We start from the raw sequence: 15,830 nt of genomic DNA, 5'->3' as shown, positions 1-15,830 counted from the left end.
TTTTTATGTAAACTGTGTTGAGATTTTATAATAATTAGATGGTATATAAGACATTTAAAAATAAATAAATAAATGCTTGCACTAGACACATTTCTGTTCTGTTCATAACAATAAACCAGGAACTCAAAAGCTTTTTCTATTCCATAATACTTAATTGCTGATAACATTTTACACATCTGATGAAGTCGGCTATAGTCCATGAAAGCTTGTTCCACAATAAATTTATTAGTGTTTAGGCGTCATGAGAATTTATAGTTTTTATAAAATTGAAGTTTTTCGTATAAATACATTTACAAAATTATTCTACTTTCTTTAAAATCCAAATCTAGTTCCATACTCCCTTTACGTCAAAATACACATTTACTTCTTTGTATTGATAAATTTGCACAGAAGGCAGACTTGAATGGGTACATTAGGCTAATGTTGTGTGAGTTTTGGACTTTTGCTTATACAACTTCCCCCAGCTCTTTACCCTCCTGTATATCCCCTAAATATGTTCTAAGAGTCCCCCAACTCTCTGGAGCAGATATGGAGGCACACATGGAAGGAACTTCAGGGGAAGGAAAAATGAATTCCACCACAGTTCCCATTCCCCTTTTGGACAGCCAATGCGGGATACAACCCAGTGTGATATACAGTAAAAAGGACCCAGCTTTAATTAAACTTGCTTTAAATGTTTAAGGGTTTGCCTTCACTCTTTCAGGATCATTTCCTGCAGTTGTGATGGCAGGTTCATAGGAGGAGGACAGCACAAGAAGCAGTCATAAACTATTACAACAGAAGTGGCACAACACTTTCCCCAAGTCTGGTATACACAAGGCTGAGCCCATTTGAAGTCCTCTGCTGCCGTAGCGGAAGAGGACTTTTTATCATTACCAGGCCCAACTCTGCCATAAACACTATCCTACCCCCCATCCCTTTGAGTTCTTTTCAGCAAACTGCCAATATATGAGATGGAGAGAGAGAGAGAGAGAGAGAGAGAGAGAGAGAGAGAGAGAGAGAGAGACAACCTAATTTGACAAAAACTTACTGTGTTGTTTTTGTTCACCATTCTCTCCTCCCTATTCTATGTGTCTTTTACTAATTTCTGTGATCATAACACAAGTTACTCCTATCACTTTTACACTGTTTCATTTGGAACCTGCAATGTTAATTAATAAAGGAAAAGCCTAGACAGGTAATGGGCCAGGTAACAATGAAAAAAATCCTTTAAAAGGTTTACCAAAATCCTACTACAGCTTTCTGTTAGTAACATGCAGTATAGCTCTTCTGTTATGCAAGAGACACCATGTTTAGAAATAGGCCAAATACTAATTAAACTCTCCTATGAACTGTGGTATTTATTAGAAGACTAAGACCAATATGTTCTGGATTCTATCCTACTGTGAGAAAGCAAGATACTCAAATTAGAAACCCAATAAACAGAAATCCTTTCAAATAGTAGAATATTATGGATTTCAATATACTGTCATTCCCCAATAAATACCATGAAGTGTTTAAAACTAGAGTTGCAGTATAACAAAAAGCTTATAAAGGCAATCCAATCCACAGAACCACAACTTGCAAAATCCACACTTGTGGAATTGAGTCAGGTTAATCAAGAAGAGCATTATTTTCTGCCCACATTTGTGTCATCTGAACGTAACATAGTCTTTGGATGAGAGAACAAGCTAAATATGGAAAATATTTAGAACCCAGAAACAAAGTACAATCTAGAAGTGAACAAGAACAAAATGGACAAGAAGTCAAAGCAATGTTTCTCACATATTAAAGCAAAAAATCTTAATTAAAATGCTTATTTTGGATCACTATACCTATGGGGAGGGGAGGAATTCCAGTGCGTATTTCAATTACTTTTAAGTTTATCAAGCATATTTTATTTACTAAGAAACACTGAGAAGGACAGAACAGTATAGATTGGAGTCTTTAAAACAAATGCCTTTGTGTAGATTGCAGTGGACCAAGTCTCCCACATTAGGAGACGGTAGGAAGTTCCATTGGATTCCACTATCACTTTCAGTAATTCATAGTCACAAAATGAGAGAGAAAAAGCAACAATACTGACTGAAAAGTCTTACATGGTAAGTATCAAACTAACTAGACAAGATCATAATGCAATCCTTTTGTTATGATCAAGGGAGAATTTAGAAAGACATATTTACCATGGACGAAACTTAGAATAAAAACTAAATGTCTTGCTGTACATAATTGAACACAAATTATTAATAACTTTGAAAATAGTCTATTTAGCATTATAGTATCTCTACAGGCCAGAGATATTTCCACAGGAAATACAGATAATGAACACTAGGGAAGAAGGCCTTTCCCTGGACTGAATCCCCTATTAGTGACATGTAATATAAGCTAATATCCTCTTGTCAGATTTCTTACATAAATGTTGACCGTCTCCAATTCTGATAATAAAAGGTATTTTTAAAACTGATCAGCCACCAAGCAACTTTTATTACAAGAAGAGTTAATATACAAATAAAATTATAAATGCTACATAAAGTATAATTAATAACAAAGATCAAGAAACACCCTTAATAAATCTAATCAAATCTAATAATTTTTGCCTAACATTTTTGTTGGCTTTTCAAGCTTGAACAGAACAAAGTTACTTTTTCAAAAACTACACATTCAATTTAGTTTTCCTGTTTCTACAAATGTTTATAGATTATTACTTTGTTCATAAGGATAGATACTCCAGATTCTATATTTCAATTGATGGTAAACACTGAAACTTTGAAAGAACTTGCTATTCATTCATGATTAGCATTCTTGCTATTAAGTGTTCTATGCTCAGTTTTCACATATCTTTTTAAATATACCATTAAGACAACTGTATTATTTAACAGCACCTCACAAGCAATAACATACCTAACCCATAGTAATATTTCCCCAATATATCCACGCACACAGTTTCTGGTCCTCACATAGTTTGGAATTTTCAGTGTAAGCCAGAGGTATTTCTTTTGGATAAGAGGCCCTTTCAATTTACATAAAACATCTAACTATATTATCAATAGACATGTAAACTAAGTTAACATACTTCAGGTATAATAATGTATCAGTGTTACAAATATTGGAAGAGCAAAGAGTATTTATTGTGAATTTTCAGCCAATTTTATAAATTAAACAATTGTGTTAAATCAATATACGTAGGCAAGTTTAGGAGGTTCAGCACCCACTTTTGACTGTCCACCCTTAGATCTACTCATGGGTTGCCATCAAACCACCAAATTTGGCAGCCCATGTGTTCTTACCCTTAGATTAGAAATGAATGCTCATCCAGACACTAAAACATTCTTATTCTTCAAATCACTCAAACCTAGAAGTATATATCACTAGAACAAATGAAAAGGAGTCTAGAGCCAAGAACTGCTTACGTGCATCACAATTTTTAAAGTTTTCCTTATTTCATTTTTATCAATATTTAATAGTTTCTATTTCCTTGTCTAAACCATATTGACAATAGTCTATCAATCTTTTTTCTTCTTTTGCCATGCTGGGTTTTTTTAAAGCTTGAAACTACTCCAGAAATACAATCCAAACATCACTATTACAGTATTTTTCAAAGCAAGGGATAGACATCCTTCCTTGGGATACTTTGTCACAAAAAAGCAAAGCATCAAACACTACTACCTCACAGCATTTTCTACTACATTTCACAAAAAACAAATGTTAGATCCATTGAAGGTAAAGAGAATGTGCTATAGGATTTTCCTTCCCACCCACTCCTGTGCTTAACAGATCATCTGTTTTCATCTGATTTCCATTTCTAATGGAAATGAAAGTATGGGAAGGGTTCTTTGCACAATGTGGAAATCTGAGAATGGGGAAATCAGGGCAGACTGCCCTGGACAAGCAAAAGTGCTTTTCCATTCACCCAAGATGTCTCTGGATGCAAGCAGTAATTTGTCATTATATCTGAACTGAGTAATCCATGGTTTGCCAAGAGAGAAAGCACAGGAAGAAGAGTCAGAATGTTTTAACTCTAAGGATACCTGTGAACTAATCACTGAAATTACTAGTAGCAAATAGGAATGGATTATAATTGCTTTTAATACATTTTTCAAGGAATAGTACAAAATAGGAGTGCAAGTTAAAAGGAAGCCATATTTTACCATTCTTCTTGGGTTATTTCAGTACAAACTGGTGATTCTGTAGTTGGCATGCACAATCATGATTTGTTATGTTGGAGAGGCCTATGCAGTTTTACCCTACATGTCTAAGTCCACTGAAGTTCACAATCAAAATGCAAACTCTGGATCCACAGCTGAGCTGAACCTGCTCTAACAGAATCAAGAAGCTTCAGAACCCAACTCCATCCAGTGTGCCATGTTTTGTTCTGCCAGGTTAGGGAAGGAAAAATGCCACAAAAGAGCATGCTGTATTATATGTGTTAGTCTGTAACATGCTACAACATTGCTTTTGTTATAATCATATGAATGTCCTCAAAATTACATCAGCATCTTCCTTATAAATTCTACAAAGACAGCAAGGAAGAACCCTGAATCTGGCTGCCTTATGCAGGAAGCCCTTTTTAATTGTCATATGCTTCACTCATCTAAGAGAAAGTTATTCTTGCAGACTTTCTGGAACTATTGATGCATGTGTTTTTCACCACCTACATAGTACAGGAATAAATCTCCCACTGTTTGTTAAACAACATGGCACATTTTTATTTTGAAAGGAAACAAGTACCACCATTTGTTGATTTTTTGGCCAGTTCTTTTGCAAAGTATGGGCTATTTTAAAATTATCCTTCACTCAGAAAGCAGTATTAATTTTACATGGTATTTTTGTCTCATTTGCTTCACAAGCATGTGCTTAGTGTTTATATAAAACTTCAAAGCTAAAGTCTGCAGTCCAAATTGTATCTATGCTTTTCAAACAGTAAACCTAAATCCTACTATTATTCATCACAGTAAAATAGTCTGGTTAGGTCCTATTTATTCCACATGATAAATATGCAACATGGTAGATACAAAAACAGTGGAAGGCTGATAGATCAGGTAGCAATTTTTGCAGGTTGAATACACTCTCAACCATTTTTTTCAACAACTGTCAAGTTTCATCTTATTTTTATTTATTTATTTATTAAAACATTTTTATGCCGCCCCATTCGCCGAAGCCTCGGGGCGGCTTACAACATAGATAAAACAAGTTAAAATCCATATAAAATAATCTTAATTAAAACTCACATTATAAAATAAGCCGCCCTGGCCAGATAAAATTCAATTGTATTTAGCATTTAAAATGTTGCTTAAATAAAAAGGTCTTAGCCTGGCGCCGAAAAACAAATAACGACGGCGCCAGGCGGACCTCTCTGGGGAGCGCATTCCATAACTTAGGCGCCACCGCTGAGAAAGCCCTTCTCCGAGTAACCACCCTCCTAATTTCTCTCACGGAGGGCTCCCGGAGAAGGGCCTCTCCCGCCGATCTCAGGGGGCGACTGGGCAAATATGGATGTAAGCGCTCCTTCAGGTAACCAGGACCCAAGCCGTTTAGGGCTTTATAGGTCATTACCAACACCTTGAATTGGGCCCGGACTTCAATGGGGAGCCAGTGAAGCTGACGGAGAACTGGCGTCATGTGAACATAACGTCCAGTCCCCGTCAGCAGCCTGGCAGCTCTATTCTGAACCAATTGAAGTATCCGGACCGTTATCTTGCTAAATAACATAAGATATGTATACATTGCTGGCATCCTGCAATTAAATAAGATGAAGGAAATTATAGTAGTTTAAAGCCAGATAGAGAAAGAGAGATTTTTAGCTGGCACAATATATTAAAAGATTTTAGTTGAGAGCATGTAACAATCACATTTTTAAACCATATTCTCATTTCCCTATTCATATGCTTTGAACTTCAGTAGAAAATTCTGATTAAAGCCAGGCATACAGTGAATAAACAATACTAAAGCTAGTTTCCCTCTACCAATATTATTCATCCTTAAGGTAGAAACATTCCTTCTTTTCCACTTTCGGTGTTTATCAAAGACAGACTGTAATGAAGACAAACTGCTGCATCAATTTAGACTGTCTTTTAGCAAACAGAGGATGATAATGAATCAAACTATCCATATGATAATTTAAGAAATTATTCTTTATACACCCAGTCCCCCAGTTATGAAAGTCTGGGTTAAGAACAATCCCTACTTATAAACAAGGAAACCTAGAAGTTTAGCTTCATCTCCAGCAGCAAGTGGGCATCCATGGGTGCTGAGAAAAGGAAGGAAGGGAAGAATAGGAAGGGAAGGAGGAAGGGAGGGGAAGGGAAGGAGAAAGCTGAAGTCAGAACTAGTTCTACAGAGATGGTGGAACTACAGGTTTTTTCCAAGGCCGTGAAAAACTAGCATATGCATTTTGGATCATGTGGAGTTAGAGATTTTAACTTTGTACTATATTTGGTTTGTACCCATACCTCCAAGGTGTAAATCCAATGTGAGTGCAGATGATGCACTGAAGAAAAGAAAAACAATCACAATCAAAACTAAAGTCATTGGGAAAGCATTAGGCTTTAGTTGTTCAAGAATTTGGTTCTCTCTCTTCAGTATCTGCAGTTACTTTATTATTACTATATTATCATTATTAAAATTCTGTTTAAGATGTTTTAGTGTATATGGAAGTGTTTAAGTGTTTTATCTGCTTTTTATATGTGTGATCTGACTTACATGCAAATTCAACTTAAAGACAATCTCATGAATGGAACTTGTTCTTAACCCAGGGACTGGGTGTAGACTGAGGAATGATCAAATATATCATTGCTTTTTTTTCCTAGGGCTTTTATCAGTTATCACTGACTGTTACTCGTGAAGAATGGGTGCAAGACTTAGTGCTGGTAGAGATTATGTCTTATTAATCATTAGAAAACACCTAAGGAAATGCAGGCACTTTTTAAAAAATCTATTTTAAAATCAACAATTACTAAAAGGACGAGTTAACTACATTTTCATACATCATCATTATCAAACATAAGTTTAACTTTTGGAATGGAAGCATAAGCAAAAACCCAAACAAGGTATTTGAAACTTTGCTCCCATCCTATCTGTAATGATTCATATTAAGAGACAGAAAGCAGGAATCCTACAAACTGCATTTGTGCCAATGAAGTTCAGTAATGCAACTACATAATAGAAAATGGTGTATTCTGATTAAAACAGATAAAGCCATAGACACATAGACTCCTTCTCTTATTATTGTGAGGTGCAGCTGAGACTTTTATGGAACAACCCCAGCCACAGATGGCTGCCATCTCCCTAAATCTCAATACCTACCTGCCTGCAACAACCCAAAACACACTACACTAGGAGTAGTCAGCCAGCATCAAGACTGGCTACTATTTTACTGGGCAGAACACAGCATGTCCTCTGGTTATGTCAGTTTAAGACAGTCTCAAAATTATGAAGTTTGCTTTTTGCTGTTTGGCCAGACTAAACAATAGCTGGCTTAACCCTCCCCTCTACCATTTATTCTGACAGTTTTGATCTGCTATTTAATATTCTGGTGGGAAATAAAGTTATTTCAAAATGACTCCAATTTAAAATATGCCATTCCAAAAATGTAGTTTAACATAACTATTACAGTTCATTTGAAGCCAAAATGTTATAATAGTAATAATAATATTAATTCATTTCATTTGAACAAAAAGGCACAAAAAGGGCAGTGAGTATTTGTTAAGTTAGGAATAAACAAACTCTGACTTGTAATTGAGGGAAAAAATTCCACCCACCCACATTATGCAATCCTAATTAGACAGCAGGAAGCCATGAAGAAAAAAACTGAAGAGAAAAACAGGAACCAAAAAATTGCCTAGGTGAAATACTGAGCTCATAATAATTAATTGAAGAGGTCCAATGTACCCAAATAACCTAATAAGAGTTTTGTCTCCTACCCATTACCTTCCCTCCAAAAGAACATTACAAATTTTGCTTCAAGGTGTGTTTCAAAGGAGAAGCACTATGTGGTATGATGGTTAGAGGGTTGGATTGGGGACCCAAGAGATCTGGCTTCTAGTCCCCAAGCAACTATAAAGCTGGCTGGGTGACTCTGAGCCAGTCACTCACTCTCAGACCAGCCTACCTCAACAGGGTTGTTGTGAGGATAAAATTGACCTCTGTAAGCTGCCTTGGGTTCCTCACAAGAGGACAAAAGGTGGGATATAAATGTAATGTGACAATAACAATAATAAGTCTTGCAAGTTTGCACAATGAGAATGTTTATTCCCATGTCAAGATAAAAGCCATCTTGGAAAATGTATTCCTGGAATCCAAAGGAACCCTGTAATGCTTTCTAAACTGGTGACATGTTTTGAGCACAGCTGTACTCATTCATTGGCTTTAACAAAAAACACAAAGATCTACTCTAGTGATATATGGACCCAAACATGGAATTTAAGATACAAGCAAAAAGCTACATTCTTTTTTTCTGTTCTGTTCTGAGGCAGTGTTACATACAGAATGGATCTTAGGTGTTCAGCAGTTTCACTTTCCCATTCAATTCAGTAGGAAAACCAGAAGCTTAATTTTAATTAATAAAAGGGCTGAGACTGTCAAGCAATGATATAGTGAATAAAGAAAACATTTCTGTATGTTTACTTTTGTGGTAAATGCTAAGTGGAACTAGTGAGATAATAAATAAGGCTCTTGTGCAAAGTGACTGATACTTTTAACTTTTTGACAGTCAATCAGATTTACAGAACTTAGTTCAGAGAGGTCTACTCACAAAAAGACTTTTATTATCCCTTACAATTTCAATGTACAGCCTAATAAATCAAACTGAGCCAGTCAGGTCTAAATGGGGAAATACTAACATGAATAATTTTTATTCAGATGTTGTGTCTCAACCACCGCTTTTTATATTAAACTGGAGTCATACTGAAATAAAAATTGCAGATTAAGACTGTCAATATAAACAGTAGAGGAGTGTTAAAAGATCTGCTGTTTAGAGTGTTAGCAAGGATAAACAGCAAAAAACTAATTTCATATTGTTGAGAGCATCTTAAACTGACATAACCAGAGGAGATGCTCATGCATGCTCAATCAAAATCTCACAATTTAGGACTGATCCAATTGTGTATGTGCACGTGTGTATACTCAGAACTCCCTTTGAGTTCAGTGAGGGTCACACTCGCAGGTAAGTGGGAACAGGATTACAGCCTAATTTCATATTATAGGGAAATACATTCAGCAAGCATTTAATCATTCCTCACATTTACGCTAATAGTATCCTAGATGCTACACAGATGTAACATGGTCTCTGCATGAGGGCTTTCAACCTACATTTAATGGACAAAGCTATAACAGGGCGAGACAAACAAAAGAAATGGGACTAGAGTGAGATGCATAACAGGTAGTCTGAGTCTTTTTCAGAAGAGTTTTGGTAAATGGGAAGAAGGCCTTGGAAGTGGTAAGAGACAACCTAACAAACAGAAAGCAGCTTTCTAAGCTCAGAGGCAGTAAGCATGACAGAAGAAAATGAATAAGGCTGACAAGTGTTGAACTTGTAAAAGAGAGAAGCTAGTAAAAGCATTCACATTTACTAATTATGTGCATCAAAGAAAATAGCATTGGAATAGCCAAACAGAAGTTCTCTCAACTATGTAGAGAGAGGATAGCAAAGAAAAATAAGCAGCAGTCTAAGCAATTAGTCTTAGACAAGGGTTTTAACAGTCAACATAAATATGACAGGCAAGCAGCCTTCCCAAAACAGAGCCCTCCATGTGTGTTAAAATACAACTCCCATTAGCTCCATGCTGGATGGGGATTATGGAAGTTGTAGTCCAACACACTTAAGGGAATGTCAAGTTGTAGAAGTCAACTGTAAAACAGCAATTGGACAAGGGAACAAAATAATTCCTTAGTACCATAAATTATTCCAAGGTTGCAGTCCTCAAGAAGCAAGAGAGATGGCAATATAGTCAACATTATCAAAGAAAATGAAGCGGAGGGGAAAACAGATTGCTCTCTCTCCTTCTAACATTCAACTTGAACATATTAATGGAATATATGGGAGTGGGGAGAATGAGATATGAAGGGTAAGTTCTCAGAAAAAAGTTATTTCTGAGATTATCTAGGGAGGAAGTTCAGAAGATAAGCAGTAGATTCAAAGTGAGAAATTCCTACAAGAAATAAGAGAAATTTGGAATAAGCGCAACAGAAGATAGCAAAAGCTGCTGGAGAGACAGGAAGAACCAGCAGGGGGCATTTGTAGATTGGGGTCATATCCTTACTACCTAAACCAAAACATCATGAAATACTGTGCCAACTTTTGAGTTCTCCTCAACTCTCCATCAGGCAAGATGTAAAAGCCATAAAAATGTTGGGGGGGGGGAGCCACAGAGTTTGCATTTAAGATGGAATTTGGGAAGAAATTGCAGGCATTCAAATAAGCTCTTCTGGTTTCAGATTGCATGCAAAACTGTCCCTAGAACTTCTAGGGTGAAAAGAAAAACATACAAATCTTTGATGTCCATTTTTTAAAATATAAAATGCAGTTGTTACCCAGATCTAGCTCCACTCCAAGGAAAAACACACACACTCCTTAGTCAGTAAAAAAAGAGGAGGGAAAATCAGGCAGTTTTTACATTAACAAAGCTGGAAATTAATTTTAGTTGCTGCATTCAGTAAAAAAAATATGTAAGGTTCTCAAAACTATTCTTAGCTTTCAGACTCAGACATCTGGGGCACCCTTTCACACACAAAAGGGAGAACACATTTCTTTAAACTCTTGATTTATGAATGGAATGGATGCAATAGCCATTCAGGGGCCTGACACAACTTAACCAGGTGCCCAGCTTTTATTCTTGGCCCAGTCTTTTAAATTGCTTTTTATTGTTTTGTATTGCTCTTATGTTTTTTTTAAAAACAGAAGAATTAAAAATTAATTTATCTATTGTAGTTTATTGTTTTTATACTTTATTGTATACCTCCCAGAAAGGTTCGGCTACAGACAGTATAAAAATGAAATTAATAGCAATAATCTAAAAGTGTAAAACTCAATCCATTCTGAAGGCAATCTACCCTATTCTCCACAACATACAAGCACAAGTCACCTTCCACCATGTTAATTTTTACATAATTCGGGGGGGGGGGAACCTAAGTCCAAATATCAGTTAGGATAACTGACATTTCTACCAATCCTACTATACTAAATACCATGTACAAGCAATTCTCAAGTGTCTTGTTACACCAACAAGAAGTCATCCAACAAAAAGGAATTAAAAATGTCAAAGAACAAACCATGCAGTACAGAAACACATGTTGTCAGTTTTATGATACAGCGGTATTGTTATGTTGTAGTAGATCATTAAAAAAACACTGGACATGGCAACTCATTTGCAGAATCAAGGTAGGAGTGGAATGGGTCTGTGGAAAATTGGTGGAACATTACTGGAGTCCATCAAAGCACGGCATCAAAAATGCAAGGTGCAAACATGTTTCTGGAGAGCTCAGTGGTCCTTATCTGTTAACTGTCTACCATTCATGGGCTGGGTGGTATTTAAGTATTTCACAAGGGCTGTTAATTCCAGAATTACTATATAACTTTAATAAGTAATATTTTCATACAGAAATACACAAATTTGGATTGAATTTGAGAAGCTCGTCAAAATCTGTACTTGTCACAATCCATTTATCTGTCCAAGTTAAGCAATGCTACAGCCCTCTTTGGACACTAACATCTTTGTGTTACCTAGATAACGGACCTCCATGTGCAAGAGGCTACTCTTCCACTGCCTAGTGAAGCAACAGAGCTTTTTACATCAGTGTTCTCCAGCTTTTCCAAACGGTTTCCTCAACTAAGAGTTTCAAAAGCCAAGAGTTGCCAGTACCTGCCAGATGAAGGCACCCACGAAAAAGTGCAACTGCAACAGAAATGTTAGGATTAATAAGTATTAGAATTTGTTGCCATCCTATTCTATTATGTAAATCATTTTGTGAACTTTGTATACAAAAGTGAATATAAATATTCTAAGTGAATAACAAACTCTGTCTTTGCCTGACTCAAGGACTGCTCTGGTCTCTGACACAAAAATGTTCTTCAAAAATGTATTCAAAGCACAGCAAGAACTCAGGGATAGTCTCCTAGCTCCAAGGTGTGTGAGGGCATGGGGGGAGGGGGGAAAGGTCAGGAACCCCATCTTAAATGTTGCTAAAGTTCTGATAACTTAGGATATTCAGTCCTTACACTTACCCAGCCCTGTTTCTTCCCTCACGCTAATCAGTTCACATTTAAAATTGATCTACTATATTTCATACTAACATTGCTGCATAATTGTATGTTAATTTATACTTAATGATACTGCTTTGCTAAAACTGAGATTATATAATCTAATAAAAGCTGAGCATACCATATCAATTAACATTAAAACAACATTACTGGCATACTAATTCCATGTCATTCCTTATAATATTGGTCAAGTCTTCCTTGATGGTGAATATTCTAGAATCACACTTTTATTATAGGTAAGATAGGTTAATGGCACCAAGCACTTCAGGAGTATTTTTGAGTTTAGCATTTTTTAACTTATGTCTACTAGACCATTAAAAAATCCAACAGTCCCCCAATATAGGTTTTTTAAATGATGAAACATGAAGCATCCAAAAATATGAACATCTGTCACAAATCAAGCAATATCCTATGCACTGCTATATCATCATCAACTGATACCTTCTCAGCTCCTACACAAATGAACTCTGTGAAGCTTTACAATTCTCAAGAAAGCTTTTAGTGTTTAAAAAACAAGCATCAGCAGTGAAATATCTGGCTATTATACCTTAACTGCAGGTAAGGCTGAAATGAGAGTTACCAAAAAAATTAAGACTACAACTGCTATTGCAGTCAGGCCCGAGTCTCCCTGCAGTGATTTCCAACAAGACTACAAACCAGAGTTATGAATGGTAGACTGACTGAAGATAACTGTTTAGCATGAACATATCGATCCTATCTTGTTGTTTCCCTGACACCCATTACAGTTTTAATTTAATTAGAAAGCAGAGTATCAACTTATCGGTCCCCATTTCAGCCACTCTGAGACACAAGCCTGTGTACACAACTATGGTATTAAGCAGTGGCATGACACACATCTTCTCAGCATGCTTCCCTAGGTGGATAGGTGTGCTTCAACTGTGGGCAAAAACAAGTTTTGCCAGATGGTGTGTTCACTAGGTCTAGATTTTGGATTATTTAACTGAATACTTACTATACAGCTTGTTCAGCCAGAATTGAGTCCTACTAAATTCAACTGGGCTTCGTCTTAAGCAAGCATGCAAGAATCCTTTATAGATTCCTTGGCATTTGCCATTCATCCACAATGTGAGAATCTTGACTTTTAAGTTGTCCTAAAATGTGATTCCTAGAACTTAGTGTGCTTATTAAATTCAGAGAAGTAGGAAGGGGAAATAACCATATAAATGGCATCAAAAAGTGTGAGCCTCCCTTCAGGTGGAGAGTTCGGGGTGCCCCTAAGGGATGATGAGAGAAAGTAGTCAACTCACTTTCGTCCGGCCGTTGATTTTATAGTTGCCCAACTTGCCATTGCAGTGGCGAATGAGATCGTCCATACTGTTCATGAGCTTCCCGATGGTCTTGCAGCCAGGCTCCTTCCCTTCCACCCAGGTGATTTTGTCGCCGCGGATGTCTCTGGAGGAATCGCTCTTCTGGCTGACAAGCTGCCCATCGGTGAAGCGGCCAGTGTGGTGCAAGGCGCGCACCTCCTGCTCGATCTGCCCGCCCAGCTCCTTGCCCAGGAACTCATCCACCACGCAGATGCCGTGCTTGTTCATGCAGGGCACGATGTACTCCAGGGCCAACCGCTGAGGCACCAGCGACTTCATCTGTCCGTTGGGACGCAAGGACGCCTCTCCAGTCAAGTTGGATTTATCCCGGTACAGGAGCCCCGCCTTCCCGCTTGGAGCTGCCGGAGCCACCGCCGCTTCCTTGTCATCGCCTTCCTGCTCCTGGGCCTCTAACGCCACTTTGGAAACGTGGTTATTCGTTACCACTGCCACCGCGGCGTTCTCGTCCGAGTTGATGTCCGCTGCCGGCGGCTTGCCTAGCAGCGCCGTGGCCGCCTTGGTTCCGGGTGCCGCCGCCCCCTCCACGCCGTCCCGTCCTCCTCCTCCGCCTCCGCCTCCTCCTAAGGCATGCTGCTGGCTTCTGTGGCCTTGGAGGTGGTCGCCGGGGCCGCTACGGTGCTCGGCAGCGCCCCCTCCCGCCACCGCGGCGGCACTGCCACGACAGATGAGCTTGTGCTTCTTCCAGTCTTGCCGCTGATGCTCTTTGCTACAGTAGAAGGAGCTGCGGCAGCGTCCGCAACGCAGCAGGTTCTCCATCTTCCCGCACAACTCGCAGTACTGCCGGTCCCGCTCGCTGCTGGCACAGCTGCCGCCGCCTCCGCCGCCACCAATGCCACCACTGCCGCTGTTGCTACTGCTGCCGCCTTGGCCAGCCCCGCCGCCGCCGCCACTCCCACCGCTGTCATTGGCCATGTTGTCGCGTCCCCCTCCTCAGTCGCCCGTTTCTCCGCGGCCTCAGGAAGGAGGCGAGTGGCTCACTTCATCATGGCCGCCCCCGTCAGCACTGCGCTGCGGCCCCCGCTGCCTCGCCCGCCTCCCACTCTCCGCCTGGTGGGCGGAGGACAGTCACCAAACCCGAACGCTGCTAATGCCGCCGCCGCCTCATGGCAGCCTCGTTGGCGCAGGAGGAGGCGGGCTGCCTCTTCCGCCAAGGCTTTCCTTTCTCCCCCGCAGCCTGAGGGAGAAGAGGGGCGACGCCAGCCGTCGCCGCCGTCCGCTGGCGCGAGTCTCTCCCTCTCCGCTCTCCGGTCTCTCTCTGACTGCTGCCTGAGCCGAAGGGGAGGAGTTTGCGCCGCCACTCTCCGGCTGCGCTTCGCACGTACGCCACTTCCAGTCAGAAGCGGGAGGGGGCTCGGGACAGGGCGCACGCGCGTGCACCCAGCCCTCGGGCGGGCGGGGCGGCGAGGGACGAGAAAGGGAGCCCCGGCCGTGCGGGTTACCACGCGCGGCCGCGGGCTCCGTTCCCCCGCCCAGTCCTCACACAGGCGCAGGCGACTCCTGCGCTGTTTGGAAGAGCCGCTGCCGCTACTCTTAAGAGAGGGAACGTGCCTCCCACAAGCCCAGCATCCCACAGGACATAAAGGGCCTCGCAACGGCTGAGGGCGCGTCCCGTGGCGCACGTGCTTAGACGATGCGGCAGCTTTGCCGTTTATTGTTTTCAGGTCTGTTCATCTCCCATCGGCCAGTTGTTCTACACGAGATGGTTGTGCCTTGGCTGACGGGGGAATCCTGGGAAATGTAGGATTTTTTTCCCCCTATCTAAACACGTATATGATCGCACCCTGGAACTTGCTCGTGGCTTCTACCACCATGCACTTTGTGGATGCAGAAGATAAAAACAAGACACAATCACAGTACCAGAAGGCTCCTAAAGATGAAGGCATACATGAGAATACTACGTTAAACTAATTTCAGATGTCTTCAGTTGAATTCACTATTTCTGAAGGCTTGTGCCAACATCTTTTACATTTTAAAGTTACCAACTCCAGAATAAGAATATCCAACAGTTTTGTTTTCCATAAAGGACATTTAAATGGCAGGCAAATGATGACAGTGATATGTCATTGAACCACAGAGATTTGCTTTGATCTAAAGGCCTTCAGGGATCTCATACAGCTTTGATTTTCAACACAGTTCTAGGCATATTTACTGGAAAGTGGAATGGAAGCATCACTAGATAGATGCTTCCTTTCTTCTAAGTATGATCTCTTGCCAGAGGAGGGTTGCATGATCAAATTGTTGACAAAACA

General features: G+C 39.7%; 1 protein-coding gene across 6 annotated transcripts in view; it reads right to left on the bottom strand.

Annotated features, from left to right (window-relative positions):
- The window catches only part of EGLN1 (egl-9 family hypoxia inducible factor 1), a 55,913-nt gene extending 41,055 nt beyond the window's left edge, over positions 1 to 14,858 (bottom strand). For 3 of the 6 annotated variants that reach the window (XR_006413775.1, XM_044420456.1, XM_044420442.1), the window contains exons 1-2: positions 13,501 to 14,858; positions 11,835 to 11,867 (exon numbers count right to left, since the gene is read on the bottom strand). Coding sequence is in view for 5 of the 6 variants with exons in the window: in XM_044420456.1 (XP_044276391.1) it covers positions 11,835 to 11,867; positions 13,501 to 14,493 (1,026 nt within the window). In the remaining variant the exon portion in view is untranslated. The remainder of the gene's footprint in view (positions 1 to 11,834; positions 11,868 to 13,500) is intronic. The other 3 variants (XM_044420464.1, XM_044420473.1, XM_044420482.1) reach the window with 3 other exon arrangements.
- Positions 14,859 to 15,830: the final 972 nt, after the last annotated feature.

Source organism: Varanus komodoensis, unplaced genomic scaffold (genome assembly GCF_004798865.1).
Source record: "Varanus komodoensis strain SLA01 unplaced genomic scaffold, ASM479886v1 scaffold1, whole genome shotgun sequence".
Classification (NCBI taxonomy): Eukaryota; Metazoa; Chordata; class Lepidosauria; order Squamata; family Varanidae; genus Varanus; species Varanus komodoensis.
Note: the sequence above shows the minus strand (reverse complement) of the source record. Positions and strands in the feature narration are given on the sequence as shown.